This window comes from Stenella coeruleoalba, assembly GCF_951394435.1.
Source record: "Stenella coeruleoalba genome assembly, chromosome: 12".
Taxonomy (NCBI): Eukaryota; Metazoa; Chordata; class Mammalia; order Artiodactyla; family Delphinidae; genus Stenella; species Stenella coeruleoalba.
In genome coordinates this window covers 41325982-41343186 of record NC_137158.1, presented here as the reverse complement: position 1 = coordinate 41343186, position 17205 = coordinate 41325982, and the positions used below count along the sequence as shown (strand labels likewise).

Sequence of the window (17205 nt, the reverse complement as noted above, 5' to 3'; positions counted from 1 at the left end):
AAGAATTCAATTCTGAAGACCAAGGAGGAATAAAAGGACAAAAGAAAGAGATTCCAATAAAAGATGTCTGACGGAGAGAAAAAAAAAAATCTTGAGATAGCTTTACCTATAAAAGTATATGATGATATGACAAAGAATAATTTTAGAGGCATTAATAATATACCTGTTTAATTACCCTTGAAATATTCAAAAGTAAAAAATAGAGTTGCAAAATTCTGCTTTTTTCTTAAAGCACCAGTTATAACTAGGTTCACTGCTGATATAATTTTAAGAACAAATGTTGCTATTTTAAGGCAGGATCAAAACCCAATGTCTTGCTCAATCTGTCTACTCAATCACACATCTGCCTAAGATTCAAGTTGTCTGTTGCAAAGAGAGATGGAACACTCAAAGGACATTACATGACTGAAGGCAGGACAGATAAATTTGTTGTTATTTTCTAGGGATGAGTAGAGAAGGAGTCTGTCTTGAGCCAAACGAAAGCAGAGGGAAGGGGGTAAAGGGTTTCCCATGCCTTGCTCTACTCAGTCTTCTTATCAAGGATGCATTTCCAATGAGTGCTCCCCTCCATTTATTCCTTGGGTGGAGGTGCTTTGCTATTTTAGTCTCTCCACTAAATATGTACTACATTTTTTCATATATTACAGAAATGACTCATCCTCCAAAACATTAGACATTTCATAACCCCCTAAGGTATTGCATAACTCTAAGATAGTTGATTTTTCAGAATATCTGTACATTAGTCATATTTCTCACAAGTTTCCGATACTCTAGAGAATTCATTATTCTCTTGATAATGTCCCAAACTAAGAAATTCCACTTTCTAAAATTCCACTTTGCTTCACCTGCCAGCAAAGCTGATGTAAAAAGTTAAATCGCCAGCAGTGTTGTTGTTTTCCCATCTTACCTCACAGTTTGCACCCCTCTTGAGAAAACGGGTCCCAGCGAACTTACTGGATCTTCTAGCTATTAAAGTGACATACACAGGTCGTCCATAGATCAACAGCTCTTGGAAATCAAGTTAAAGCTGTTTAGCATTCATGACTGTCACACCAAACCAAGAGAATCATTACACCCAATATACTTTGTCCAGTAGGTTAAAGAACACCAAAAAGCTCCACCCAAGAATGGAACAACATTGGGTCTAACTGTTCTTTCCAATTATGCAGGTATTAAGGCAAAAACGAACCTCACTAAGGAGTGGTTTCCATGAACTTCAGAGGAAATGGTAATCAGATGTAGGGTTATCGGCCAAGGGAAGACCTGTGGTCCCTCCTTATAGACAAGTATGGATGTAAACAGGTACAACTAAACCTTCCTTAGTCTTCAGAGACCATATACCTGTCAAAGTGAGCAAATGTCACTTAACAGGGTGTTTGAATTATGAAGCAATAGATAACTCTGAGGGAATGGAGTTAGTATAATACAGTGAGAGTACCCAAATTTGTGACCTAACTGCAAAATTGAACACTGGGAACTGTTTAATCAAAATAACGTTTATTAATTATGTCACCTTATTTAACTTTCTGAGCCTCCATTTCATCTTCTATAAAATGGTACAAGTACTAAAAAACGTAACCAATTTTATTAGGTGGTTGGGAAGACTAGGTTAGGTAATGTGTGTAATGGTTACTACTGCCTGGCCTATAGCAAACGTTCAGTAAATAGCAATGACTTTTATCTCATGTAGACTTCCAGAATTCATTAAATGCTTGATAACTGGGAGACTAGAGTCAACATTTCAATGAACGAGCTTTAAAATTATAATCTATGGTGCTATTCACTACTTTAAAAAAACCCATTTATTGTACTTATGCCAGGCCCTGAGTTAGCTCTTGAGAAATACAAAACAGTTTAGAATTACCTTTTAGAAACTGTCTTTAGCAACTGTAGCACATTCCTTTTAGTGTCCTTGGTGGTGCAAACTGTGTGCTTTTACAGGTTGATTTTACTTTTGGAAGCAGAAAGAGTATTTCAGAGCCAAATCTCATTATTCAGTGAATGATCAATCAGATAATACCACTCACTGGTTGAAAATGATTATAAAGTAATGAGCCATTTCAAGTGTAGCACACAAATCTCACTCATCTTCATTCCCAAAGTCCTCTGCGTCTTCACCCAGCCTCTCCTTGCCCTCATTTGCCACCAAGAAGGCAGCACAGGTCCTCTTCAAGGCTAATCTCTCCAGCTCTTCCCCCTGACTCCACTCCTCCCAAAAGGTCTGACGCAAGAAAGCATAATATTGGTTCATCACATTCACCCACTTAATGGTCTCAAAACAACCACTCCTTTAAAGTTTTCACTCTAGGTTTTTAAAAAAACCTAGAACACAAGGAAGAATGTCAACTAGAAAGCAGGCTAGGTGCACAAATGCCCTACATGATCTCAAAAGGGGACAGGAAAAACCAAAACACCACTCCTAGAAAGAAGACACTGCCTTCCTAAACCTCATAACGTAATAGCACACGTTGAGAGGTTTCAACATAGCGAAATTAAATACAAGGACAAAAGGTATTTATAAAATTGAACTCATCGGCTTAATCCAAGGCTCAACCTATGTCTATTTAATCTATTATGCCCTAATCCAGACCTTCATTACATTATGCCTGAACCACTGCAATCTTTTCCTAACAAGTGTCCCTTGTTCTAGTCTCATTTTACTTAATCCACCTTGAAAATAGCTATCCACTCAAGCTTCCTAAGTACTAATTTGTATGTTACCCTCTTGAAAAAAAACTTTCAAAAGCTCTAGCACCAAACCCAAAGTCCTTGGTCAGACCACCAAAGCAATCTGGCGACTGGCAGTCTGACTCCCCCTAAACGATCTCCTTCCCACTACACTGTACCTCCCAGGGGTTTTATCGATATATACAAGCCACAAGTACACTCCCATGAACTTTTCCATCTCTACATTTATGGTGCTTCCCCAGTCCACAATCTCATTACCAAGGCCTGCCTTTTGACTGAGGCCAGGCCAAGTTCAACTTTTCCTGTGAGCCTGCCCCATCCTCCCCACCTGTCAGGGATTCTGCTCCTTCTCTTCGGTAAGAATGATACTTACTACCTGTATCGCTTCCTGTGCACATAGGTTTTCTTCCTTGTTATTTGTCTGTATACATAGTAGATCTGCATTCCTGTTTGTATTTCAACTACGTGGAATGCATAGGTAATTATAATCTATCTGTTGGATGCATAGACAATTGTAATCTTATAATTCATACATAGCTTTCTACAAATCGGTACAGCATAAGTTTAATAATATGTATCTTAATTTTTTTAAAAAAGGATACTTGACTGCCCACAGAACCCATGAATAATATACAGCAGCCAGTCACGATGGACAGTATTTTTAATTATATCCAGAAGTTCGCCGTTCCACACGTACTTCATATAAGGCTCACTACAGATCCCAAATACACCTGAAAAATAAGAGTTGGTATCAGAAAGATAAGGAAATTGGTTGACATTCGTTTTTAAGTTCTTAAACTTTTGTTTTTAATTTCAAAATGCCTGATCAATATCATTGCTGTTTTCAGTAGATATAACTCATCTCGTTGCCCAGAACACTGTGCTGATTCTGTACAAAGTTAAAGAAAATACACATTTTCTGATCTGTGAGTTTTTAACCTAAGAGAGAAGAAAACAGCTGGGAAATTAAGGAGAGGTGTACAAATACATGAATAAGGCCAAGAGACAGCAAGGACTGCAGCTGGGAGCATGGCTCTGGTGTCAGAGTGCCTGGGTCCAAACCCAAGCTCTGCCTCATCAGCAGGGTGACAGGTGTGACCAAGAGGGTTACTTACTCCCAGTGCCCCTGTTTCCTCATTTGTGCCTGTATCCTGGGATTGTTATAAAGATGAGATAAGTTGATAATGTACATAAAGTGCTCAGAACAAGTCTGGTGTCTTACTGATACTTCCATAAGTGGTAGTTGTTATCATATCAAGCTTTTTCTATACAACAAAACTAATTTCATCAAGCATGATTTCAGGATATTGAAATAAATTTATTAAACATCAATGAGTTTTACAAAACTTATATAAAGTACAAAATAAAACAAGTATATTTAAAAGATAATGGCTTAAAAGATCGTTAACAGTTCTGGATAGAGGCAGTCAATACTCTTCTCAAAACATGTATGTTAAGAGTGTTTATATACTATGACAAACACTTTGGTTTTATTCATAAAAACTAAGCCTTCTCTACCTCTTCAATGACATTACACTGAGCATGAATAATGGATTGGAGTCCTGTCTTTGCCACTTACCAGCTCTGTGACCTTTGGCAAGTTACGTAACATCTCAGAACCTCAATTTTCTAAACTGTGAAATGATGGTAGTAGTCACCACAGAGATATTATTCAGATTAAAAAAATAATATATGCAAAGTGACTAACTTGCTGCCTGACACATTAGAGATTTTTTAAAAATGTATTATTTTCCTTTTCTACCTACCCCGATACCTATCACCCTCACCCTCTCTTTCCTATCAGTTTCCCCCTGTGTAGTAGGAGAATAATGCATCCCTCCCCTACAGAAAAGATGTCTATGTCCTAATCACCAGAACCTGTGAATATGTTATGTTACAATGCCAAGAAGGAATTAAAATTGCAGATGGAATTAAGGTTGTTAATCAGATGACCTTAAGATGGGGAGACTATTCTGGATTGTCCAAGTGGGCCCAATGTAATCACAGGTCATTATAAGTGAAAGGGGGAAACAGGAGTGTGTCAGAGTGATGTAATGTGGGAAAACCCTCGGCTGGCCATTGCTGGCTTTGAAGATGAAAAGGGCAAGAAAATGGATTTTTCCCTAGGGTCTCAAGAAAGGAACGCAGCCTTGCTGACACTCTAACTTTAGTCCACTGAGACCTCCTTTGGACTTCTGACTCCCATAAGATAATATATTTGTATAGTTTTAAGTCACTGAGTTTGTGGTAATTTCTTATAGCAGCTATAAAAACCTAATACACAGTTATTCATATCTATCAAGTAGAACTGCTTGACAGATAGTAAAAAATTAAGTAGATTTCAGAGGCTTAATTCAGATCCCAGAACAGATATTCAAATTCAGATGTGAGATGAGACATAGTGCAAATTTGGTAATACTTTTAGCTTTTCTATTACTAAGTATGATATTTAGAAGAAATGATGTGACAAATATTCAGGCACACATTATTTTACCCTCCACCTGTCTCTAGGGGTACAGGTTACAATCCAGATGTCTGAACCATGGCAAATTTACGTGATCTAGATGTTTTGGGGTAGGGAGGGTGCACTGGGTTTGGCCTTAGCTCAAGAGATATTCAATCTAATAAACTAACAAGAGTCAAGGCAATAACAGAGATGGCATTCAGTCTAAGTAACAGTCTAAGTCTTCTTAGAGTGGACCAGAACCTTTGGCAAAATGCTAATAGAGTACAGCCTCTTTCTGTGTGTCCTGTAAGGACAAACCTTCTGGAACTTACATTCTACCTCTGCACTCACATCTCCATCACTATATAGAAGGCACACTGAGGAAGGCACCCAAAGACACTACTAACTTTTTATGTTTCCATAGTAAGCCCAATTCAGTTAAACTGTCTTAAGTTTGAAGCAATTCCTTCACAACATTAACTCTAGCAATGTCTCTGGCTTTAGATTTCTAGACCAACCCCCAAATCCAGGGATAAAGGTACCAATACTATTCTGTGACTGGTTAGTCCCAGATGTCCAGGGCCACCCTAGACTAGTCACACACATGTCCTGCAGTAATCCCACAATGGTCTTGACAGAAGCAGGGCTTGTGAGGGACCAGAGGGGCAAGTTGAGACCAATCAAAGTCAGAACAGCCTCTGACCTATTGCAATGGTTCCTCTAGACATTGGCCTTGTGATCTTAATCTCTAGGCCTCAGTTTCCTACTTAGCCTTTATTTCTTCAAAGTAGCATTATACCTACTGAGCAGAGTTTTTATGAGGATTAGAGATATGACATATAAATGTCTAGGATACAATAGGCAAGCCATGGTAACTGTTTTCTAAAACTCAACCCATACACAATTGGTCTCTATGAAGAAAAATAAGGTGGTGATGTGTATTCTCCAATATTTAAAAAGAAAATTCTCCATTCAAGGACTAAACTGAATGTATTCCATAAAAGGTGCATGAAATTTTGCTAGAAAACATCAGTATACAATTTTCTGGCTTGCCCACAAATGAAATTCATTTGGTGATGCATGATCTCTATAAAAATGAATTGGTCAAGTTCCTATACCTGAAACAACCTGATATAAGGACAAAGAGCAAAGAGGAAAGGAGAAATATGAGTGAATTTAATGAGATGCCGTTTCATAGATGCCACATTAACATATATTGGATGTGCTGAAAACCACCTACCGCTTCCACCCTGTGTAATTAATCCTTCGTCTTCAAAGATGTCGAAACTCTCCTGGCGAGTCTGGGTCGTTTCTGACTTTAACATCTCCAGGGGCATACGCAAGACAGTGAGATTATATTGAAGTGAGTGGGACAAATCATAGCTGTAACTGAGAAAAGAACTGAAACTTAATAAGAATTAGAAAAGCAAAACATATTTCATAGTCTTGGCTCCCAGAAGGAATTAAAACCTATGAACTAAATTACTTAGCACCTGTTAGTCTCCTTGGAAGCAATGCTGTACAAATAAGCACATTAAAACACAGTAAACCATGAATATAATTAGAAATTAAAAAATCACTGCATGACTTAGGCATTTGCATAACTAGAAATATACAATACAATGTGAGTAACCTACATTAATTGATTTGCAGTGTGCATTTTTTGCTTCACACTGACATTAATCTAACTTCAGGGCCTTGTACAAAGGGGTCACACTCTCATATATATCTGAATGGAGTACTAAAAATGTTACAATATCCACTGCAACAGTACATGGTCTGTACTCTAGTTTACCTATGAATGAAAAGAATTCTATTAATTATTACTGGTGGTACAATAACTGACTTAGTAATAAAACAAGAATAAGCAAATAACACAAGCCATCACGGTAAAATACGTTTGAAAAGCATAATAGTCATCCAAAAAATTGTAACAGTCTGTGCAAACAAAATTTGCACAAAATTAACAATTTTTGTAAGTATCTCTAGCTATATATTTTTAGCACAGAATTTCAGACAGTACCTAGAATTCTTTAGGTTTACACAAATTTGAAAGTATTTTAGTCATATTTTAAGACGGTTACAATTTTGTCTGGAAACTCACATACATATTTTAATTATTTCTTCCTCAATTTATTAATTATCAAATTATTGATTTACTATTTATTTGTTTGAAATTGATTGATTTCATCTGTGAAATTAAATTTGACCACATCTGCTTGATAGAGCCATTAGTTTTACTAGCATCTAATCTCACAGGGGTAAAATCTGTATTAAAAAGTTGGTTTTGGGGTTTCCCTGGTGGTGTAGTGGTTGAGAGTCTGCCTGCCAATGTGGGGGACACGGGTTCGAGCCCTGGTCTGGGAGGATCCCACATGCCGCAGAGCAACTAGGCCCGTGAGCCACAACTACTGAGCCTGCGCATCTGGAGCTTGTGCTCCACAAGAGAGGCCCGCACACCGCGATGAAGGGTGGCCCCTGCTCGCCGCAACTAGAGAAAGCCCACGCACAGAAACGAAGACCTAACACAGCCAAAAATAAATAAATTAATTAATTAAATTTAAAAAAAGTTGGTTTTTCAATCGCATTTACAAGAGCATAAAAAATGCTTAGGAATAAATTTAACGAAGGAGGTAAGAGATCTGTACACTAAAAATTATAAGACATGGATGAAAAAAATAAGACACAAATAAATGGAAAGATATCCAGTGTTCATGGAACAGAAGAATTAATATTGTTTAAATGTCCATACTACCCAAAGGCATCTATAGATTCAATACAATCCCTATCAAAATGCCAATGACATTTTCCACAGGAATAGAAAAAAAACAATTCTAAGATTTGTATGGAATTACAAAAGACTCCTAATAGCCAAAGCAATCTTAAGAAAGAAGGACAAAGCTGGAGGCATCAAACTTCCTGATTTCAAACCTTACTGCCAAGCTATAGCATTCAAAACAGTGTGTTACTGACATAAAAAAGACACCTAGACCAATGGAATAGAGAGCCCAGAAATAAACCCACTCCTATATAGTCAACTAATATTTGACAAGGGAGCCAAAAAGACTAATGGAGAAACGATAGTCTCTTCAATAAATGGTGCTGGGAAAACTGGACAACCACCAGCAGAAGAATGAAATTGGACCCCTGTATTACACCACTCACAAAAAATTAACTCAAAATGGATTAAAGCCTTAAATGTAAGACCCAAAACTATAAAACTATTAAAAGAAAACATAGGAGAAAATTTCCTTGACACTGTTCTTGATAAAGATGTTTTTTGGATATGACACCAAAAGAGCAAGCAACAAAAGCAAAAATAAACAAACTAAAAAGCTTCAAACTAAAAAGCTTCTGCACAGAAAGAGAGTCAGCAAAATAAAAAGGCAACTTATGGAAGAAAATATTTGCAAACCATCTAACTATTAAGGGGTTAATAGCCAAGATACATAAGGAACTCATACAACTCAACAGCAAACATACAAATAATCCAATTTTAAAATGGGCAAAAGACTTGAATAGACATTTTTCCAAAGAAGACATACAAATGGCCAACAAGTGCATGAAAAGTTGCTCAACATCACAGTAGAGAAATGCAAATCAAAACCACAATGAGATATTACCTCATACCTATTAGAATGGCTATTATAAAACAAACAAAGAAACAGTAAGGGTTGGCAAGGATGTAGAGAAAAGAGAACATTTTGCACTGCTGGTGGGAATGTAAATTGGTGCAGCCACTATGGAAAACAGAATGAAGGTTCCTCAAAAAATTAAAAATAGGGCTTCCCTGGTGGCTCAGTGGTTGGGAATCCGCCTGCAAATGCCGGGGACACGGGTTCAAGCCCTGGTCCAGGAAGATCCCATATGCTGCGGAGCAACTAAGCCCGTGTGCCACAACTACCGAGCCTGCGCTCTAGAGCCCGTGAGCCACAACTGCTGAGCCCCGTGCCACAACTCCTGAAGCCTGCATGCCTAGAGCCCATGCTCTGGAACAAGAGAAGCCACTGCAATGCAAAGCCCACGCACCGCAACGAAGAGTAGCCCCCGCTCGCGGCAACCAGAGAAAAGGCCGCGCACAGCAACGAAGACCCAACGCAGCCAAAATCAATCAATAAATAAAATTAAATAAATTTTTGAAAAATTAAAAATAAACTACCATATGATCCAGCAATCCCATTTCTGGGTATATATCCAAAGGAAATGAGATCACTATCTTCAAAAGAGGTATCTGCTCCCCCACGCCCACTGCAGAACTAATGACAACAGCCAAGACATAGAACAACCTGAGTCCATTAACAGATAAATGGATAAAGAAAATGTGGCATATATAAATAATGGGGTATCATTTGGCCATAAAAAAGGAAATCTTGCCTTTTGCAACAACATGGATGGACCTGGAGGGCATTATGCTGAGTGAAATAAGTTAGACAAACAAAGACAAAGACTATGTTCTCACTTACACGTGGAATCTTAAAAAGCTGAACTTATAGAACGAGAGAGTAGAATAGTAGTTGCCAGTGGCAGGGGGAGGAATGGAGAAATGTTGGTCAAAGGGTACAAACTCTTAGCCATAAGATAAATAAGATCTGGATATCTAATGTACAGAGCATGGTAACTATAATTAACAATACTGAATTATATACTTGAAATTTGTTAAGGGAGCAAATCTTAAATGTTATCACTACACACACACACACACACACACACATACATACAATCACAACTGTGTGATGGGATGAAGGTGTAAACTAACCTTATTGTGGTAATCATTTTGCAATATATACATGTATCTATACATGTATCAATCATCACATTGTACAACTTAAACTTACATATGTCAATAATATCTCAATAAAGCTGGGGGGTGGAGAGAAGTTGGGCTTTTACTTTTTTTTTTTTTTTTGCGGTACGCGGGCCTCTCACTGTTGTGGCCTCTCCCGTTGCGGAGCACAGGCTCTGGACGCACAGGCTCAGCGGCCATGGCTCACGGACCCAGCCGCTCTGCAGCATGTGGGATCTTCCCGGTCCGGGGCACGAACCCGTGTCCCCTGCATTGGCAGGCAGACTCTCAACCACTACGCCACCAGGGAAGCCCCGGGCTTTTACTTTTAACAATCAATTCTTCCTGCTTTATTCTAGCTGAATCATAACAATGCAGTATAACCTTTCCAGAAGTCTTTAACCTCATATTTTTACTTATGGAATGACTTGTTCAGAACTCAGTATGGGGATGCAGACGAAGCTGAAAAGGGTGAATCAGGAGAAGACCATTTCTAACAGTACCACTGAGCTTCAGTAATAACTCACAGAGACTATAAACATAATTAAGCAATAAAGGCTGAAAAGCAAATGATGGAAACAAATACAATGGAAATATACTTTCAATAAACATTGGTGGAAGCAAAAATTATTTCTTTAGGAGCCCTTCACTATACTATTGCTAAATTAATTAACTGTCTTCGGTTTCACATCAATGAAGACATAATCCACTCTACACAGTAGACAAGTTTTTCTTTATTTCATAAAGAAATGGTTAACTATATTAACAGTTTAAAAATAAATTTAAAGTAATGCAAAGTACCCCAAAAGTATGTAACACCAATAGCTACAACACTCTGGGTCCTCTTCTAGTCCCATGACTCAAGTCCTTATTGCTATATGCTATTTTATGTTCTACTTTTGAGTTTGGACATTATAGCTGAAAGAAAGTTATTTGGCTACATGGAAAATTCTATTTACCTGGCCTACATATTGGTCACATCATCAGTGGTATAATATTTTATCATGATGCTCTGCTATACTTTGCTTGCTTATTTTTCAATTATCGATATTTGGGTTGTCCCTGTGTTTGTTGGTTTGCTTGTTTGGGCCATGATAAATAGAGAAGCTATTAATGTCCCTTTACAAATAAGGATTAATATTTTATCTCCTGACTTATTACCTTCAGGCATATTTTCATATATACTTAATGCTACGTTCCTCTCCAGGAAAGTTAGTAATTTACAATGCCAGTAGCGGTATGTTGGTATTTCAACAGTTCTTCTTATTTTGAATTTATTTTTACCTAATTTTGCTAGATTGTTAAATTGAAAACTGTGAAACTGTTACAACTCTGTATATAGACTGAATGCAGATTTCATTTTTGTAGTTCAAAACTAAAAGATAAGAATATTTCCTTAAAATTCTAATAAAGATGATTTTTATAGTGAGAATAATTACAATTTATCCATTCAAAATTTCAAATATCAGATTTTTAAAAGGAGGAAATACTTGTATTTGTACTATTTTAGATATGACCCAGCAATCCCACTACTGGGCATATACCCTGAGAAAACCGAAATTCAAAAAGAGTCATGTACCAAAATGTTCATCGCAGCTCTATTTACAATAGCCCGGAGATGGAAACAACCTAAGTGCCCATCATCGGATGAATGGATAAAGAAGATGTGGCACATATATACAATGGAATATTACTCAGCCATAAAAAGAAACGAAATTGAGCTATTTGTAATGAGGTGGATAGACCTAGAGTCTGTCATACACAGTGAAGTAAGTCAGAACGAAAAAGACAAATACAGTATGCTAACACATATATATGGAATTTAAGAAAAAAAAAATGTCATGAAGAACCTAGGGGTAAGGCAGGAATAAAGACGCAGACCTCCTAGAGAACGGACTTGAGGTTATGGGGAGGGGGAAGGGTGAGCTGTGACGGGGCGAGAGAGAGTCATGGACATATACACACTAACAAACGTAGTAAGGTAGATAGCTAGAGGGAAGCAGCCGCATGGCACGGGGATATTGGCTCGGTGCTCTGTGACGGCCTGGAGGGGTGGGATGGGGAGCGTGGGAGGGAGGGAGACGCAGGAGGGAAGAGATGTGGGAGCATATGTATGTGTATAACTGATTCACTTTGTTATAAAGCAGAAACTAACACACCATTGTAAAGTAATTATACCCCAATAAAGATGTTAAAAAATAAAAAAAAAATAAAAAATAAAAAAAAAATAAATAAATAAATAAATAAATAAATAAAAAAAAAAGAAAAACTTTGGCTATTTTAAAAAAAAGAATAACTGAAGTACTACTGATTCTGTTTTTACCCTATGGAAAATTATATAAACATTTAAGAGAATGATAAGAGCAAAATTCAGCTCAAACATACCTAAAGTAAAAATTGCTGGACAGGTCCACATTTTGAAATATTCGTAGATACCTGAAAAAAAATGATGACTATAGTTAACAACCTGATGACTATAGTTACCACTGCTATATGATATACATGAAAGTTAAGAGAGTAGATACTGAGTCCTCATAACAAGGAAAGAAATTTTCTTCTTTTTTTTTCTTTTTCTTTTTATTGTATCTATATGAGATGACGGATGCTAACTAAACCTACTGCAGTAATCATTTCACAATATATTATATCTAAGTCAAACCATTATGCTGAACACCTTAAACTAACACAGTGATGTATGTCAATTTTATCTCAATAGAACTGGGGAAAAAAATGACCAAAAAACCCCAAAGCATACTGCATTCACACAACACCATTATTTGTTCATAGCTTAACATATACATATATATACCTTTATATTTGTAAATACACTCATTGAAACTGAGAAATTCAATCCATAACTGGAGAAGAGATTTCAACTGGAGCAATTTCTAAGTATCCTGATCATCACTTGAGACCCTTAACTTTAGTTTGACCGCTTCCTCATCACTGATTATGCCAGAGAGGGAAAGTCATGCCCTTACATACATAGGGCGCGTAGACTTTGGGCAAGACAGAAGTAAATACTGTTCTTGTTTTCACAATATGCTTTGAGGTTGGAGAGAGCAGAGGAACAAAAACAAGCAGAAATGTTTGTGGGTCACCATAATTTTAAGCTGCAAAGTTTTTTTAAACTGAAAAAAAAGTGCAGAATAAAATGTCCCTGTATCTACCGCTCAGGATTAATAAATGTTAACACTTTTTCATATTCATTTCAACCTTTTAAAGACACTGATCACAAATGGGTATTGAATTTGTCATATATATATATATGAAAAATATATATATAAATATAAATACATACACACACACACACACACACACACACACATATTTTTTGGCCACGCCGTGCAGCTTGCGGGATCTTAGTTCCCCAACCAGGGATCGAACCTGTGCCCTCGGCAGTGAAAGCACGGAGTCCTAACCACCGGACAGCCAGGGAATTCCCTCAAATACATTTTCTACATATATTAAGATAGTCATAATTTTTCCCAACAATATTTTAACATGGTGAATTGCTCTAGCAAATTTTATAATGTTGATACAACCATACATCAGAGGGGTAACATCTACTTATCATTTTGTATGAAATGTTTTATGGTACTTTATTTCCTAATATCATACCAAACATTTTTACTTAAATGCATTATTGGATTACATAGTTTTGTAAGTATGGTAAAAGTTTACCTATCCAGTAATAGTGTAAGTCCACCTATAACAAGCTATTAAAATAACTGTATCTTATTCTGGATTATTCCATTTACTATACAATATTAATCACAAGATAAGTTCATTCTTTAAAGACAGTCATATCACTATATAGAAGAGTGTAATTTGTTTTACTATTCTCAGCTAAAGAATCATAAAGATGAGGCTTATAAATAATATAAACCTCTTTAATTTTTCCCCAACCCTTGGATTTCTATGCACTGGCCTATCTGACTCACTTTTTTAAATTAATTTATTTTTTATTGAAGTATTGTTGATTTACAATGTTTCAAGCCTACAGCAAAGTGATTCAGTTATATATATATACACACACGTATATGTATATATATACTCTTTCAGATTCTTTTCCATTATAGGTTACTACAAGATATTGAATATAGTTCCCTGTGCTATACAGTAGATCCTTGTTTTTTATCTATTTTATATATAGTAGTGTGTATCTGTTAATCCCAAATTCCTAATTTATTGCCCCCCCCTTCCCCTCTGGTAAATTTGTTTCTTATGTCTGTGAGTCTATTTCTGTCTTGTAAATAAGTTCATTTGTATCATTTTTTTAGATTCCTCTCTGATTCACTTTTATTCAATATACTATGCCTGCCTATAAGCTATAAGAGACATAATTTTTTTGTTCGTGTAAGACAAAAGTCCACTCTATCCGGTAAACTCTACTTACCCCTGTGTAAACAAATTATGTTTTAAATACTCCACTTCCAAATACCAAAGACAATGCCACAAAGGTCCAGAAAACCACTATCTAAGAGGGTCTTAAACAAGAGAGCCACACCACCTTTAAATTCCAGTTCATGTATCTAGAACAACACCATGAAAGTACTCAGTGAAATTAAAATCTAAACTGTTACCTTCCCTAAAAACTTATAAGCATGCCTAACTTTGTTCCATTTTAACCTTTATAATATTAAAATAAACCAATTCTAATCTTTTCTCTATCATTTTATTAATTTATTAATAGCCTTTCCCCACATGCCCAAGGTTCCAGTAATTTCCCCCCAAAACTTTTTAAAGGTTTCAAATCCATAGGAAAATTGGGGGAAAAAATAGTGTAATAAACAGCAGTATATCCTTCACCTGAATTCACTGTTGAACATTTCTCATTATACATTTATACACACATACATTCTCTCTCTTTAAATATACATGTACATTTTATTTTTCTAAACCATTTACAGTAAGTAGCAGACATGATGAAACCTCAGTCCTAAATATTTTATTTTATATCTATTATGAACAAGGACAATCTCCTGAGTAACCACAATATCATTATACACCCAACATTTAATACTGATCCAATATCCCCTAGTATATAGTCCATATACAAACCGTTCCAGTACAGTCCTTTATAGCTGTGTGTGTGTGTGCGCGCACGCACGTGTACATGAGCATGCACGCACATGTTTTAATCCTGGATCTAACAGAAATTCAAGTGTTGCACTTTGTCATGTCTATTCTAAACTCTAGAACAACTCTCTGGCTCTTCCTGTGTTGCACGACATTGACATTTTTGGAGGGTCCAGGCCAGTGTCTTACAGAAAGTCCCACAATATGGATTTATCTGATTATTTCCTCATGCTTAGATTTAAGTTAAATATTTTTAGTAAGAAAACTACACAGGTAGTGGGCGTCCTTCCCATTGCTTCACGTTAAGAGGTAAATAATGTCAGTTTTGTCTCATTATTGGTGATGCTGAATTTGATCATTTGGTGAGTATGTTTGCCATTTTTTTCTCTTTGTAAATAATAAAGATAGTTATGGAGTATGGTATGTTGAGACTGAGTGAATATCTGTTCCTCAATAATAACCTCTCACCTAATGGTTTTAGGAGCCATTGTTGATTCTTGCCCAAATCCATTGTTTTAATGGAGGGTTTTTAATAGCACTTGAACAAAAGCTGTAGCATTCTGAGCCAGTATTTTACATTTTAACATAACATTTATAATCTTTTGACTATGTTTTATTTTCTAATTGGTCTACCAGGTAAAAAAATAGCAGTTACCACCAGTACATACCTAGCTTCATCAGGATGAGTAATACGTACAGAATCATTGGGTATATAGATCATATTTGTATCTTCAATCTTATATATTGCATGACCTCCAATATCTGCCATCTTCCTCCTTTTGGTTATTAACACAATATAATAGCCTTCTAAAAACCTGACAAAGCCTACACAACAAAAAAAGAAAGATAAATACATTTCCTAAACTTAGTAATGCTTTTAGATACATGTTTAAAAGGCAAAAGACTTTTGACACATTTCCTACTTTATTATTTCTATGATTTACAGCCATACAAATTTTCGGTTGTCTTAGAATGATTCTCTAGAAATATTTATCTCACTTAAAAATATTGCTCTAAACAAACTGATTAAAGAAAGACCATATGTATTAATGTTCAGTAGCACTAAGTTCTCAGCAACACACTAGTTACCGCACAGTCTTGGTTAAAAATGTTCTGGCTCCCAGAACTTTTGCTTTGGGAGTTAAAACTAACTCTCTTGGTTGGTTGGGGGGAGAGGGAGGGGAACACTTCTGAACTGGTTACGTCAGGAGCTCAGCAGAGCCTCTCCCCAGTGAAACAACCACAACTGGTAAAAATTATAAAAACAAAACAAAACATTGAAAGTTTCTGGAAATTCTCCTAATGGCATACAGCAAGTGGAGAAACATTTATTCAAGAAAATCTACTAGATCTTGGAAAGAACAGGAAGTCTGTGACATACGAAACATCATTTGTTTCCCTTCTACACCCTTCTCCCAATTCAGTGGGACAGAATATCTACTCCCGGCAGGTGTTGCCAAAAAAGACAGTACCCCTTCCTCCCTCCCCAGCTCTCAGTCTAGAGCCTTGGTTTCTGCTCAGGAGGTGCAGGGCACCAGCATTTCCCATTCCTTCCAGCTCTGTGCTGCAGACGCTTTATTCCAGGCAAGCACATCTGAAAGTGGGGGCTCCTTTCTTCTACCCAGTCCTACTTGCAGAGTGGAGGCTTTACCCCAGCACAAATACTGGATCCCATCACCCCCACTCACTGACAGAGTGAGTCAGATACGGTCACTTACAGCTGATTGCCCATCAGAAACAGTAGAGGCCAGAGGGCTGTGGGATAACATATTCAAAGCACTGAAAGAAAAACTCAGCCAAGGATCTTATATATAGCGTAACCATTTTTCAAAACTAACTTTCTTATGTGCATGTGTGGGTGTACTCACTCACTCTCTTTCTCTCTCTCTCTCTGTTACACTCTATAAAGCCTGAGCTAGGATCTTGGTGCTATAAATGGCTGCTCTAGATTTGGCAAATACTCATTGTCTGTGTCTTGTTATTCTTAACTGACAAAAAAGAAAATCAGTAATTGAACATATTAACATAAATGAGCCAAAATATATAAAAGACACCTCATGGATTTTATGAACCTGGCTACTTCTATTAAAACCATGAAAAATACTTATATTTGAGAGATCCACAAAGCACATTTTTAAAAAATGTTCGTTTATGCTCCTCCCCACCTCCCCTTGGAGACTAGCTAAAAATTCCCTGACTAAAGCTA

The 17205-nt window shown here is 36.7% G+C and overlaps 1 protein-coding gene across 3 annotated transcripts in view; it reads right to left on the bottom strand.

Moving 5' to 3' along the window:
* FIG4 (FIG4 phosphoinositide 5-phosphatase) overlaps positions 1–17205 on the bottom strand; it is a 132277-nt gene that overhangs the window by 84280 nt on the left and 30792 nt on the right. For all 3 annotated transcript variants that reach the window (XM_079938629.1, XM_079938631.1, XM_079938630.1), the window contains exons 4-8: positions 15668–15824; positions 12303–12353; positions 6375–6523; positions 3291–3419; positions 908–1008 (exon numbers count right to left, since the gene is read on the bottom strand). In XM_079938629.1, coding sequence (XP_079794755.1) covers positions 908–1008; positions 3291–3419; positions 6375–6523; positions 12303–12353; positions 15668–15824 — 587 coding nt within the window. The remainder of the gene's footprint in view (positions 1–907; positions 1009–3290; positions 3420–6374; positions 6524–12302; positions 12354–15667; positions 15825–17205) is intronic.